The following is a 13,178-nucleotide window of genomic DNA, read 5'->3' as shown; positions in this document are numbered from 1 at the left end:
TCTTTGTTGCAGCACCTTAGTTATTCATTGACTGCTTTCACATATGTGCCTTGGGGGGGGGGGGTACAGCAGAGTAAGTGACCTCTTGCTCAAGCCAGCGACCTTGGGCTTCAAGCCAGCTACCTCTGGGCTCAAGCCAGTGACCATAGGGTCACGTCTATGATCCCATGCTCAAGCCAGCAATCCAGCATTCAAACTGGTGAGCCAGTGCTCAAGACGGTGACCTTGGGTTTCACACCTGGGTCCTCCGCGACCCAATCTGACACTCTATCCACTGTGCCACTGCCTGGTCAGGCTGTAATGAGTATCTTTTAAACCAGGGGTCTCAAACTCAACTCAGTATGTGGGCTGCAGAGCAAGATCACAGCCATTCGGCAAATACAAGTAGGCCCCTAGGCTTACTTAATTTTATCCAAAATATTTTGAATTTCATGGATTAGTCTGCGGGCCGCACAAAATTGTTCGGCGGGCCGCATGTGGCCCACGGGCCGCGATTTTGAGACCCCCGTTTTAAACTGTCTTTTCACATAGATTGGTACTGCCAAAATACTGATAATGATCTGTAAGAATGTTATTTTAACTTAGTATATGTACTGCATGAAATGTATTTATAAAATTCTATTTTCTATCAGAAAATTCTAAATCTAAAATTGCATTTCCTACTCTATTATAACTCTTCTTCTTCTTTTTTTTTTTTACAGAGACAGAGAGTCAGAGAGAGGGATAGACAGACAGGAACGAAGAGAGATGAGAAGCATCAATCATCAATTTTTCATTGCGACACCTTAGTTGTTCATTGATTGCTTTCTCATGTGTGCCTTGACCGCGGGCCTTCAGCATACCGAGTAACCCCTTGCTGGAGCCAGCGACCTTGGGGCCAAGCTGGTGAGCTTTTGCTCAAACCAGATGAGCCCGCGCTCAAGCTGGTGACCTCGGGGTCTCAAACCTGGGTCCTTCCACATCCCAGTCGGACGCTCTATCCACTGCGCCACCACCTGGTCAGGCTATAACTCTTCTTTTGATAGCTGCCTTTAAGTACATTAGTACATTACACGTCAATCACTTCCAACTGAGTGTTAGGCAAAAGCTCTTCTGTTACACAACTAAGTGGATTATAAAATATGGAAACTTCCTTTGCACTTGCATTTAATTTAGAAAAAATGCTGCTATACTGTAGTTGCAGCTCATAAAATATATCCACCCCACACTTGTGTGAGGATGAAGATCTCACTTGTTTCCACTTTGAGCAGCACAGGAAGTATATAAAACAGGCTGACATTACCTGTGATTCAAATAATGGTTGTCATCAAAATGACTTGACTTAAATGTGAGTTTTGCATATAAACAATGTATTGTCTTCTACTTTTAGGCTGAATTCATTATCAATTCAGCAGGAAAAGTGCATTTCCAAACCCATTCACTCTTCAGTAATAGTGATTGAGGGTGGTTCTCTTGACATTCAGAAAAATTTTAATCTTGTCCCAGAACTCAAAAAGAATTCAATAAAGAGCATCACTGCTAAGGCATCAAACTGCTGTGTGGTAAGACAAGTCAGGACATTCAGTTTGTATCTCTGACAAAAATTCACAGAACTAATGATGGTTAAGTCCACAAGAGTGGATGAAGTTCACTATTTGACACTTCTAGTATGATAACACATGGTAGATTCAAGTATTTTACACAAAGTACCTGGTGATCAACAATAAAATGAATAAGCATAGGTTTTAAACTACATTTTCACAAGCCTTATGAATTTGTCCAACAAAGTCTTTCTCTGTTCTACACGTTTCTGTCATTATTTCTAATATACCTTTGAAAATTCCACTTCAGGTTATAATGACTAGTATTTCTTCAACTTGTTTGAAAATTTTCTAACCTGTTTGTTCTATACCACCTATTCATAGAAGCTAATTCTTCAGTCACTTAAAACCCAGTATTGCTTCTCAAATATGTACACACCTAAGCAGTATTGGTAACATCTGTTGACTCATCAAGAGAAAAGAAAACCCACTCAAAAATCACTGGCCTTGTTTTTCAACTGACTACTGATGTTGCTCTGAATGTCCTTGTTGGGAAAATAAGTTTGTAAAATCTGTATTTTCTGGTTTTGCTCACTTTTATTGCTAAAAATGGCACTGCCCACACGAATGGCCATTGCCCAGGTGATAAAGCTAATTACCTCCACGCTTGGGAAGGGGCTTGGTTATGCTAATGTGTGCGGGGGGAGGCATTGTCCTGCCCAAAAGTTTTAAAAGGAGATAGGAGGTCATTTTGAGGAGACCACATTGTTGCAGGGGAGAGAGGTCACATGGTTGCAGGAGAAGCAGCAGCCAAGATGGAGGCATGCAAAGGGGACTGAGTGAGGCTAGTGGGGCCTTTGATTCTAGGAAAACTTGGATGTCAGTAGCTTTGTGAGAGTTGAATGAATAGGTTTTGGAGACCAGTGTGTTTGTGTTTACCTGCTGAGTGCGAGCTAGGAATAAAGGTAATGGCCACCAGTTCTTGACTCCGTTGCTTCTCTACAATCTATCCGAATCAAATGTGAACCTGCACGAGCCAGGTGGCTATGATGGTGGCCATGGCTACTGGCTTTACAGTCCTCAATTCAAACAACTATTCTTCCCAAAAGGCAAATGGTCCTAAGTTTATTTTCTCTGGACACATTTCTTTAGCTGTTACAATCTCACATTATTCAATTGACTCACCATGGTAAAAGGCTTTCCTTGCTTGACTAACAAATGAGTCATTCAGAAACTAACTTTGGTTCCAGCCTCATTTTGTTTTTCTAAAGAAAATCTGCTGTAATTAGATATTTTGATTTAATTTTTCTGGCCATTGCTTTCCTGGGAGTTAGGTATACTGTGACACATGCTGAGTTTGGAAATGTTAATATATATTGTATACTTTTAGCACTGGTCTAGTGTCATCATATAAAGTAATTTTGACATTTTATTTGATAACTACGCCTTACAACAGAGATATTCAAAGTTCAGTTTTCTCTTCTTGCTTTGAAATGATGACTGCATTAGTTATAAAAACTAAATAAAAGTTGCAATACAGCAGTTCCCCCCTTATCCGCAGAGAAAAATATTCCAAGACCCTCTAGTGGATGCCTGACACTACAGATAGTACCAAACCCTACTCAACTGGAACTCAACTAGAAACGAGACAGCAGCTTTGTTATCAGCAGGCATAGCCTCTCTAGGAATTATATATTTTTCAATCCAAACCAATTCCTATATCTCTGTAACCATCTCTTATTTGTATTCAATGGCTTGGTGTCATTCATTTCAGGGGATCCCTTGCTGCAGTCTTCATAGAGGCTCAATGCTTTCCGGAGCAAAACCTTGTGGCCAATCAAAAATGTCAACAGAACACGTTTTCTGTTCATGTCTTCCACCACCATGTTAATGCCACTTCCATCTTAACTAAGCACTCACTGTGCACTGTGGCTGTAACTTCTCCAGTTTGAGGTGCAATGACAAAAATTAGCATGATTTCTTTTTCTTCTTCAGAGTTTCATGAATAGAAGATTCATTCTTACCATGGATGTTAGCAACCTCAGCATAACAGTATTTTTCTTTCCTTATTTAGACAAGAACTTTACCTTTTCACTTAATGAAAGAACTTTATGGCTTCTCTTTGGCATATCCAAATTTCCAACATCACTACTCTTGTGCTTTGGGCCATTATGAAGTAAAATAAGGGTTACTGGAACACAAGCACTGTGATACCAGGACATATTATCTGGTAACCAAGATGGCCAAGTGACTAGCTTGTGGGTGGCAGGTACAGTGCAGATATTTTGGACAAAAGAATGATTTATGTCCAAATAAGATGGAGCAGAACAGTGAAAGAGTTTATAAAACTTTTGAATTGTCTTTTCTAGAACTCTCCACTTAATATTTCTGGACCACAGTTAGCTACTGGTGGCTGAAATCATGGAAAGCTGAACTGCAGATATGGGATTAACTACTACGTAACTGTATGTCTGGCACACAAACACTCTCATGTTACAACTACACCACTGACATCTCTGGTGCAGCAAGCCGCAGTGCAAAAACAGACACTGACATTTAAAAGAGTACGCAAGGCTGTGCTCTAAATAAGCTTCACTTGGGGCAAGAAATTTTGAATTTCACATAGTTTTTGCATGTTACAAAATATTATTTTTCTTTTGCTATTAATCAACAATTTAAAAATACTTAAAAAATCTTTCTGAAATCAAGGCTACATGAAAACAGGCAGCAGCTTAGATTGGTTAATGGGCCATAACTTTGCTAATTCCTGATTATACCATTTGCATAATGATGAAATATAACTCCATAGTATTTTAATCTATGTAGGTGGTTAGTATTAATTAGGAACAATGTTAGCAATGTTGTCACTATATAATGTGTTTAGGGACAAGAGTCAATGAAAGTAATAAATAAAATATCTATTATAAATTATACATAAATCCAACACCAATTCATAGCAAAAACTATGCAGCAAACTAGGAAACGGGGGGAACTTCTTCAAGTTAATATAGAAGATCTACAAAAAATATCATACTCAACAGTGAGAAACTAAATGCTTTCTTGCTAAGAACAAAGATATCCACTCTCTCCACTCCTATTCAACATTGTGCAGGAAATTCTATATAATGCAAAGAAATAAAATAAAAAGTACACAGATGGGGAGGGAAAAAATATAGCCCTTTTGTTCAGATAGCCTGAATGTCTATATAAAAAATCCCAAAGAATCACCCAAATACTCCTATAACTAAGAAGTTTCAAGATACAAAGTTATGTTCAAAAGTCAATTGCTTTCTTATATACCAGCAATGAACAAATGGAATTTAAATTTAAAACATAACATTTACAATAGCACCAAAGCAATGAAATACTTAGGTATAAACAAAATTTAACAAATTTGTATAAGATCCACATGAGAAAAACTGTAAAAGTCTGCTGAAGAAAATCAAAGATCTAAATAAATAGAAATATTCACATACATGGATATAAAGACATAATATTGTCAAGATATTAGTTTTTTCCAAGTTGATATATATGAGTATGATGTAATAACAATCAAAATCTCAGGCAATTATTTTGTGGATATCAACACACTGATCCTAAAATCTATATGAAAAGGCAAAAGACTCACAATAGCCAATACCATATAGAAGGATATGAAAAGAGTTGGAACACTGACACTTCTGACTTCACGATAACTATGACACTAAAGAAATAGGAAAATGTGGTACTGGTGGAAGAAGACACACAGATCAAGAGAAAAGAACAGACAGTCCAGAAATGGACACAAAAAAATAGAGCCAACTGATCTTTGAAAGGGATCAAAGGAAATTCAATGAACAAAGGACAATCTTTTCAATAAATGGTGAAGGAACAAGTGAACATTCACTGCCAAAAATAAAATAATCTAGATAAAGCTTCCACATTTCACAAAAGTTAATTCAAAAATGGATTATAGGTCTAAATATCAAACACAAAACTATACAATTCCTAGAAGATCACATAGAAAAAAATCTAAGTGACTCTGACTGTGGCAATAACTTTTAATATATAATACCAGAACCACCATCCATAGGAGAAAAATACTGATACTGAACTTCAGAAATGAAATCAGAGTAATGGCATTATGAGAGATACTCCTGACCTCTCCCCTTGAAATTTCAACAAATTGAACAACTACAATGCAACAAAGAAACTCCAGCTGGGCTCACAGGCACACCTGAAAGATCCACACACCAAATGGACTGAGGTGGGATGGGGTAAAAAGGGAGGCAGAAGATAAAACATTCGCAGTGGGCTTTGGAGAAGAGAGGAGACAAACCAGAAGCTATTGGGATATTTTTCTCTTACTGGACTACAGGGAGAAGGAAAACTCGAGCTCTCTGAATTTTGTCTGAGGGTATGGAGAGGGATACCCGGCATGACTGAGTCTCCTTCTGCCAGGAGAAGTGATCAGATAGAGGAACAGAGGGGGATAAAACAAACTGGCCAGAGCATGGGGTCACGGTCAGTGTTCCCGTGGTCTGCCAGCAGCCCATACTCAACAGAGACAGAGAGAACTAAAGTGAGGCCCCCTCCAGCCTCCCAGATCCTGCCTCTCTCACCTCACAGTGCCAAGAGTGGCAGAGACAAACCCCACAACTAGCACTCCAGAGAAATTCTCTCCCCTGAAGAACAGAGGTGTTCCATGTCCAGTCTCCAGGTATGCTGAGAAGTGGGAAGGAGCGCCCAGAAGCCTGAGATCAGCATAGATAGAGCTGTAAAGCCGGAAAGCTGAAGCCGTAGGGAATAAACTTAACAAAGGATGTAAAGGACATATAAATTGAAAACTACAAAATACTATTAAAAGAAATTGAAAAAGAACAATGAAATGGAAAAATATTCCATATTCATGAACTGGAAGAATCAACATAGTTAAAATGGTCAATCCCTATCAAAATCCCAATGCCATTTTTTAAAGAAATAGAACAAAAAATTACCGGTTGTATGGAACCATAAAAAACCCCAAATAGCCAAAGTAATCCTGAGGAAAAAGAATGAAGACAAAGGTATCACACTACCTGACTTCAAATTATACTACAGAGCCATCATAATCAAAATAGCATGGTATTGGGAGAAAAACAGACATACAGACCAATAAAACAGGAATTGAGAGCCTAGAAATAAAACCACATGTACCTGTATAGACACATTATCTTCGACAAAGAAGTTAAAAACACACAATTGTAAAAAGGAAAGCCTCTTCAATAAATGGTGCTGAGAAAATTGGAAGGCCAGATGCAAAAGAATGAAACTTGACTACAGTTTGTTCCTCTGCACAAAAATTAATTCAAAATGAAACAAAGACCTAAATGTAAGATCCAAAACAATAAATTACATAGAAGAAAACATAGGCTCTAAGCTCATGGACCTTGGCCGTAAAGAACAATTTATAAATTTCACGCCAAAAACAAGGGAAGTAAAGGCAAAAATAAATGAATGGGACTACATCAAACTAAAAAGCTTCTTCACAGCAAAAGAAACTTATAACAAAACAAATAGGCAGCCAACCAAATGAGAGATGACATTTTCAAACAACAGCTCTTATAAGAGGTTACTATCCAAAATATATAAAGAACTCACAAAGCTCAGCCAAAAATATGCAAACGATCTAATTTAAAAATGGGGGGAGGACCTGAACAGACACTTCTCCCAAGAGAACATACAAATGGCAAACAGACATATGAAAAGATGCTCATCTTCACTAGTTATTTGATAAATGCAAATCAAAACTACAATGAGATACCATCTCACACCTGTTAGATTAGCTATTATCAACAAGACAGGTAATAACAAGTGTTGGAGAGGCTGTGGAGAAAAAGGAATCTTCATTCACTGCTGGTGGGAATGCAAATTAGTATAACCATATGGAAGACAGTATGGTGGTTCTTCAAAAAGTTAAGATTATAACTACCATATGACCCAGCAATCCCTCTACTGGGTATCTACCCCCAAAACTCAAAAATATCAGGAGATAAGGACACATGTACCCCCATGTTCATCACAGCATTATTCACAGTGGCCAAGACATGGAAACAACCAAGTGTCCCTCAATAGAAGACTGGATAAAGAAGATGTGGTGTACCCTGGCCGGTTGGCTCAGCGGTAGAGCGTCGGCCTAGCGTGCGGAGGACCCGGGTTCGATTCCCGGCCAGGGCACACAGGAGAAGCGCCCATTTGCTTCTCCACCCTTCCGCCGCGCTTTCCTCTCTGTCTCTCTCTTCCCCTCCCGCAGCCAAGGCTCCATTGGAGCAAAGATGGCCCGGGCGCTGGGGATGGCTCTGTGGCCTCTGCCTCAGGCGCTAGAGTGGCTCTGGTCGCAACATGGCGACGCCCAGGATGGGCAGAGCATCGCCCCCTGGTGGGCAGAGCGTCACCCCCTGGTGGGCGTGCCGGGTGGATCCCGGTCGGGCGCATGCGGGAGTCTGTCTGACTGTCTCTCCCCATTTCCAGCTTCAGAAAAATGAAAAAAAAAAAAAAAAAAAAAAAAAAAAAAAAAAAGAAGATGTGGTGTATATATACTATGGAATACTACTCCGCCATAAGAAATGATGATATAATGACATTTATGACAACATGGATGGACTTTGAAAAAATTATACTGAGTAAAATAAATAAATCAGAAAAAACTAAGAATGGTATAATTTCACACATAGGTAGGATATAAAACTGAGACTCACAGACATAGATAAAAATGAAGTGGTTACCAGGGGGAAAGGGACATGGTGGAGAGGGATGGGGGAAGAAGAGTGGGCAGGGGTAGGGGAAAGGTGTAAGGAGGGACAAATATAAGGTGAGAGAAAATGATTTGACTTTGGGTGATGTGTATAGAACATAATCAACAGTTCGAATGCTATAGATATGTTCACCAGAAACCTACGTACTCTTATTGATCAATGTCATGCTGTTAATTTTCTAAATAAAATTTTAAAATTAAAAAAAAGAACTTCATTAAAATTAAAATTAAAGTCTTCTACATTGCATTGCAAAACACACTATTAAAAGAATGGAAAAACAAGCCAAAGACAGAGAGAAAACATTAGCAAAACACATCTGATAAAAGTCTGGCACACAAAATATACAAAGAATTCTTAAAAACTCAACAGGTTTTCAACAGAAAATGCAAAATTAAAAAGGGGGCAAAAAATCTAAACTTCACCAAAAAGTGGTCAGATGGCAATTAAGTATCAATATATGAAAAGATGCTCAACATCATATGTAATTAAGGAATTTCAAATCAAATAATGAGACACCAGTACACACCTATCAAAATAGCCAAGATCTTGAACACTAAAAATATCAAATGCTGGCAAAAATGCAGAACCTCAGGAAATCTCATTCATTTCCAGTGGGAATACAAAATTAGGGCAGCCACTTTAGAAGACAACTTGGCAGTTTCTTATAAAACTAAACATACTCCTACTATATGATCGATCAATCACACTCTTTGATATTTATCCAAATGAGTCGAAAACTTATGTCTACACAAAAACCTACCTGTGTATGTTTATAGTAATTTTAATCATGACTGCTAAAACTTAGAAGCAACCAACATTGCTTTTCAGTCAGTGAATGGAAAAACAAACATCCAGACATTGAATATTATTCAGTGATAAGAAACAAAGAGTTATCAAGCCGTAAGACAATGAGGAACCTTGAAAGATATTGTTGGGTAAAAGAAGTCTATTTGAAAAAACTACAAATTGTATAATTCCAATGACACAACATTCTGAAAAAGGCAAAATTTTAGAGACAGTAAAAAGATCAGTTGTTCAGGGGAAGAGAAAGAGGGATGTACAGGTGGGGCACAAGTGTTTCTAGGGTAGAGAAACAATTCTATGACACTGTAACGGTGGGTACATGTTATACATTTGTCAAAACCCATACAATTTACAACACAAGGAGGATCTCTAAAATAAACAATATAAAAACAAGACTTTAGATAATAATATGTCAGTGTTAGTTCATCAATAGTAACAAATGTATTCACCAATTCAAAGAGTTAAAAATAGGGGAAACAGGGGTAGATGGCATCTCTATACTCAGGTTTTTTATATACCTAAAACTGCTCAAAGAATTAAGTCTATTTTTAAATACTATATAACCAACTGATTTTTCCTCAGTATACATCTTTACTGAGTCAGAAAAAGGCAGTTAAGTTCTTTTAGATGAAGTTTTACATAAATAAAGGCCAGTTTGACAAAATACTATAATAGCATAAATAATATTAAAGTAAAAAATAAGTCAAAGAATGAGGGAAAATTGGATTTATATAATATTAAATGATTTTCATATATAGTTTAAAAACTACACAATATTGGAATGTAAAACCAAAAGAACATATTACTCATGTATACATAAGTGTACTAATATTACGTTAATATTATTGTAATAGCACTTATAGAAAGCTTAATCTGTCAGGTGTTGTACAAATGCATTTCTCTGTGTTTTTTAAAATTCACTTAGAAAAATACATATAAAGAACAAAGAAAGAAGCAAACCTCTTTCTTTCCCACCAAGTGAGGATGAGTATTTAAGAATAAAAACATTATCTTAGTCATCCTTCTATCTTACGTGTTTTTCAATCAACTAGCAGTAAAAATTACTTTCAGTAAAGTTGTCCTGAAAGAATGTCAGTACTGTATATCAAATTCAGAACAAGTAAACGTTTACTCTCAGCAAATTTGATACTATGAACTCATTGTCTCTTAAAGATTTCTAATTCCTTATTTTCCTTCTTCCATACCTGGTTATCCCAATATATGAAACTTCTTGCTTCTTTTCATTGTTAACCAGTGATAGCCCAAGACTGTGAAGAGAAAAGGTTATTTCATAATCAGCCTGCTCCATTTCTTCTGCCTGCAGTGCTTTCGAAACCAAGGCAACATCATCAGTGAAAAGTAAAATTCTCTGGCGTCCATCTAGAAATGACACCCAGTGTATCTGGATATTTGCATCATACGGAAACTGTCCACATTCATCCTAGGGAAAAGAGATACTTTATATTAAACCCACAGTTTTTATTACATAAAGATGAACTATAGCAACTGAGAAAGTTTTTAGAAAAGTTTAAAGGCATGACTAAAAATTAGAAAACTCTATCCATCAAAATGACCTAAAGTTACAATCCATTTCAAAACATCTCAACAATTTTTTCAAACAGTAATATTTATAGTACTTACTTTTTTTATATTTTACTTTGAGTTACCTAATTGGTGCTCAAAAGGCACCCAGCAGGAACAAGAACAGCCTTCAATGGCACCAATGCCATAAGATGCTTACCTGTCCCCAAGATGGACAAGAGAATGGTTCCGAAGTTTATTAGACCTCAGGTAAAACTAACCTAGTTTATTTTTGCTTTAATACTTTGTAACAGTGCAAACATTTATATAAATCACATTGTTAAACAGTCAAAATATGGTGATCAGTTTGAACTAACTTTCACCAATAGCCATTGTGGCTGAACATCTCATACAGCTCTGAAAAATATGAGGTTTATGATTTAGTTACTCTTTTCAGAGATTAAAATAATGATTCCTCTTCATTTTGGGCTTAACATAAATATAAGCACAATTCATTTCAACAGGCAATGTAAGTACTGCTAGGTGCTTTTCATCTCAGGTTTTTTTGGAAAAAAACAAACAAAAAAACAAGTAAAGGATGTTACCAAGAGTATAGAAATAGTTGTTTTGTTTTTGTTTAATATTTACCTGTTGCTTTTAATGTATGTCAAAATAGCCCATCAAATTTTTAATTCTAATATGCTATCTAATATGCTTTTAATGTATGTCAAAATAGCCCATCTAATTTTTTCATTCTAATATGTGTTTTTCAGAGATCCCTATTAAGAAGGTAAATTCTTGTTTTGTAAATTACAACATTTGATGTGTATGTTGGGTCAATGTTAGTCATTTAAATATTCTCTAATTCTATTTTTTTAAATTTGTTTGATCTGTTAAAAATTCAATGAGGTTTATTAAAATATCCTCAGGTAATAGTGTTTCAGTTGACTACTAGCATTTAAAATTTTATATTTTGATGCAATGTTATTCAGTACATGAAGGTTTATAGCTATCATGCCTTCTTTGTGATATGACCATATTCTATTTCATGGTTTTTGCTTTGAATTAAGAGTGGTTCAGAAATTAAAATCAGTAACTTTGCTTTCCTTTTAAATCTGTTTGCCTGTTAAATCTCTACTATCTCTTGTTTATATATAATTTTTTGTGTTAGTTTAATTAAGGTAGATCGCTTCCAAAAAGCTATTTTTTAAACTTCATCTGAGTGTGTTTTGTTATTTACTACAAGAATTTAAACCACTTTCACTTACTGACATAATAGGAAGCATGGTTTGGTTTAGTGGAAAAAGTCTATGACTATGAAGCCAGACAGACCTGGTTTTGAATTCTCACCAGCAGTTCTAGATTCTGATCATAGGAATTAGAGATAGCATGTGAAACACATAAACACACGAGACACACCTATTGAAAGGTTATTTCCCACTTATATACTCCCTTAGTTGTCTTTTTACTTTAAGGGCAAATTCTTTATTTTCATATTCTTGATTGTTTTAAAATTCATTTATTCATAATCTTAGTTCTATGAGTTGATAGATTTTTTTTTGCAAAGCCATAATCTTTTATCTGTATTTCTCAAATTAAAATTTAGGATTAAGTTATATGTATTAAAGTATATATAATTATACATATAAAGCACAGAATATATTGTTTCTCAACCCTCTTTCCCTTTACTTTGTTGTCTTTGTCTTTTGTTTCACCAAGCTTTCTCCCATTTCGTAGTTGTCTTTTCTTTATAACTCAGTTGCGGAGGCTAGGGTTACATTTTGAAAATTTTCTTTGGGTCACCCTATAGTAAAAAGTTTTCCAGAGGTACAATCACCCTCTGAATCTACAGGATGATGTTACATTTTCCTCAAGTATTTTTGTCATAAATCCCGTGTCATATTTTTTTCTTTATTCATATGAAGACCTGTTCAGATCTACTGTTTGCCAGTAATGTTTGGATTTTCTTTGAACACATTCACATTCACCAGGGCCTGAGAATAACTCCCTTCTCAAAGCAATTAAATGGACAAGAAAATGGGAAAACTGCTTTGCTTCTAGCTCAATTTCCATAATCTGGCAGATTATCTCCTGACTGAGGTATAATCAGCTATTTCTCCTACTGCCCCATTCTCTTCACAGAAGAGAAACAGTAAAAACTCCAACCCTCTGCACATACCGGTACTATGCCAGGAACCTTACCGAATCTGGCTCAGTATACAGACTGCGCTATCCTTCCCCAGCATGTTATCCCCACTGTTTCTCCAGTATTCTGTGTACTATCTTCTGGGATTCGTGGTTGCTGAGTAGCATTAAATGTGAGGAGAAGGAAAATAATACCACATAATACAGGGCCTCCTGGTAGAGGTCCTATGCCTTTGAGCCATGTAGCTAAGAGTAACAGAATTTAAGCCTCTCTCTATAACTTAAATACCTTGAGAGTTTCTGTTATAAAAAGTAAAGCACAAGTAAGCCAACAGAGCTCATCAAACTGTCATGGTGAAAATTTTTGCAAGAATCCTGCATCAGCCTGATTCTTATGGATATTTCAGAGGGAATA

General features: G+C 36.4%; 1 protein-coding gene across 4 annotated transcripts in view; it reads right to left on the bottom strand.

Annotated features, from left to right (window-relative positions):
• VPS13C (vacuolar protein sorting 13 homolog C) overlaps positions 1 to 13,178 on the bottom strand; it is a 214,651-nt gene that overhangs the window by 38,818 nt on the left and 162,655 nt on the right. For all 4 annotated transcript variants that reach the window (XM_066342855.1, XM_066342851.1, XM_066342853.1 and 1 more), the window contains one exon: positions 10,303 to 10,538. In XM_066342855.1, the coding sequence (XP_066198952.1) occupies positions 10,303 to 10,538 (236 nt within the window). The remainder of the gene's footprint in view (positions 1 to 10,302; positions 10,539 to 13,178) is intronic.

Source organism: Saccopteryx leptura, chromosome 6 (assembly GCF_036850995.1).
Source record: "Saccopteryx leptura isolate mSacLep1 chromosome 6, mSacLep1_pri_phased_curated, whole genome shotgun sequence".
NCBI lineage: Eukaryota > Metazoa > Chordata > Mammalia > Chiroptera > Emballonuridae > Saccopteryx > Saccopteryx leptura.
This window is presented reverse-complemented; position numbering and strand designations above follow the sequence as displayed.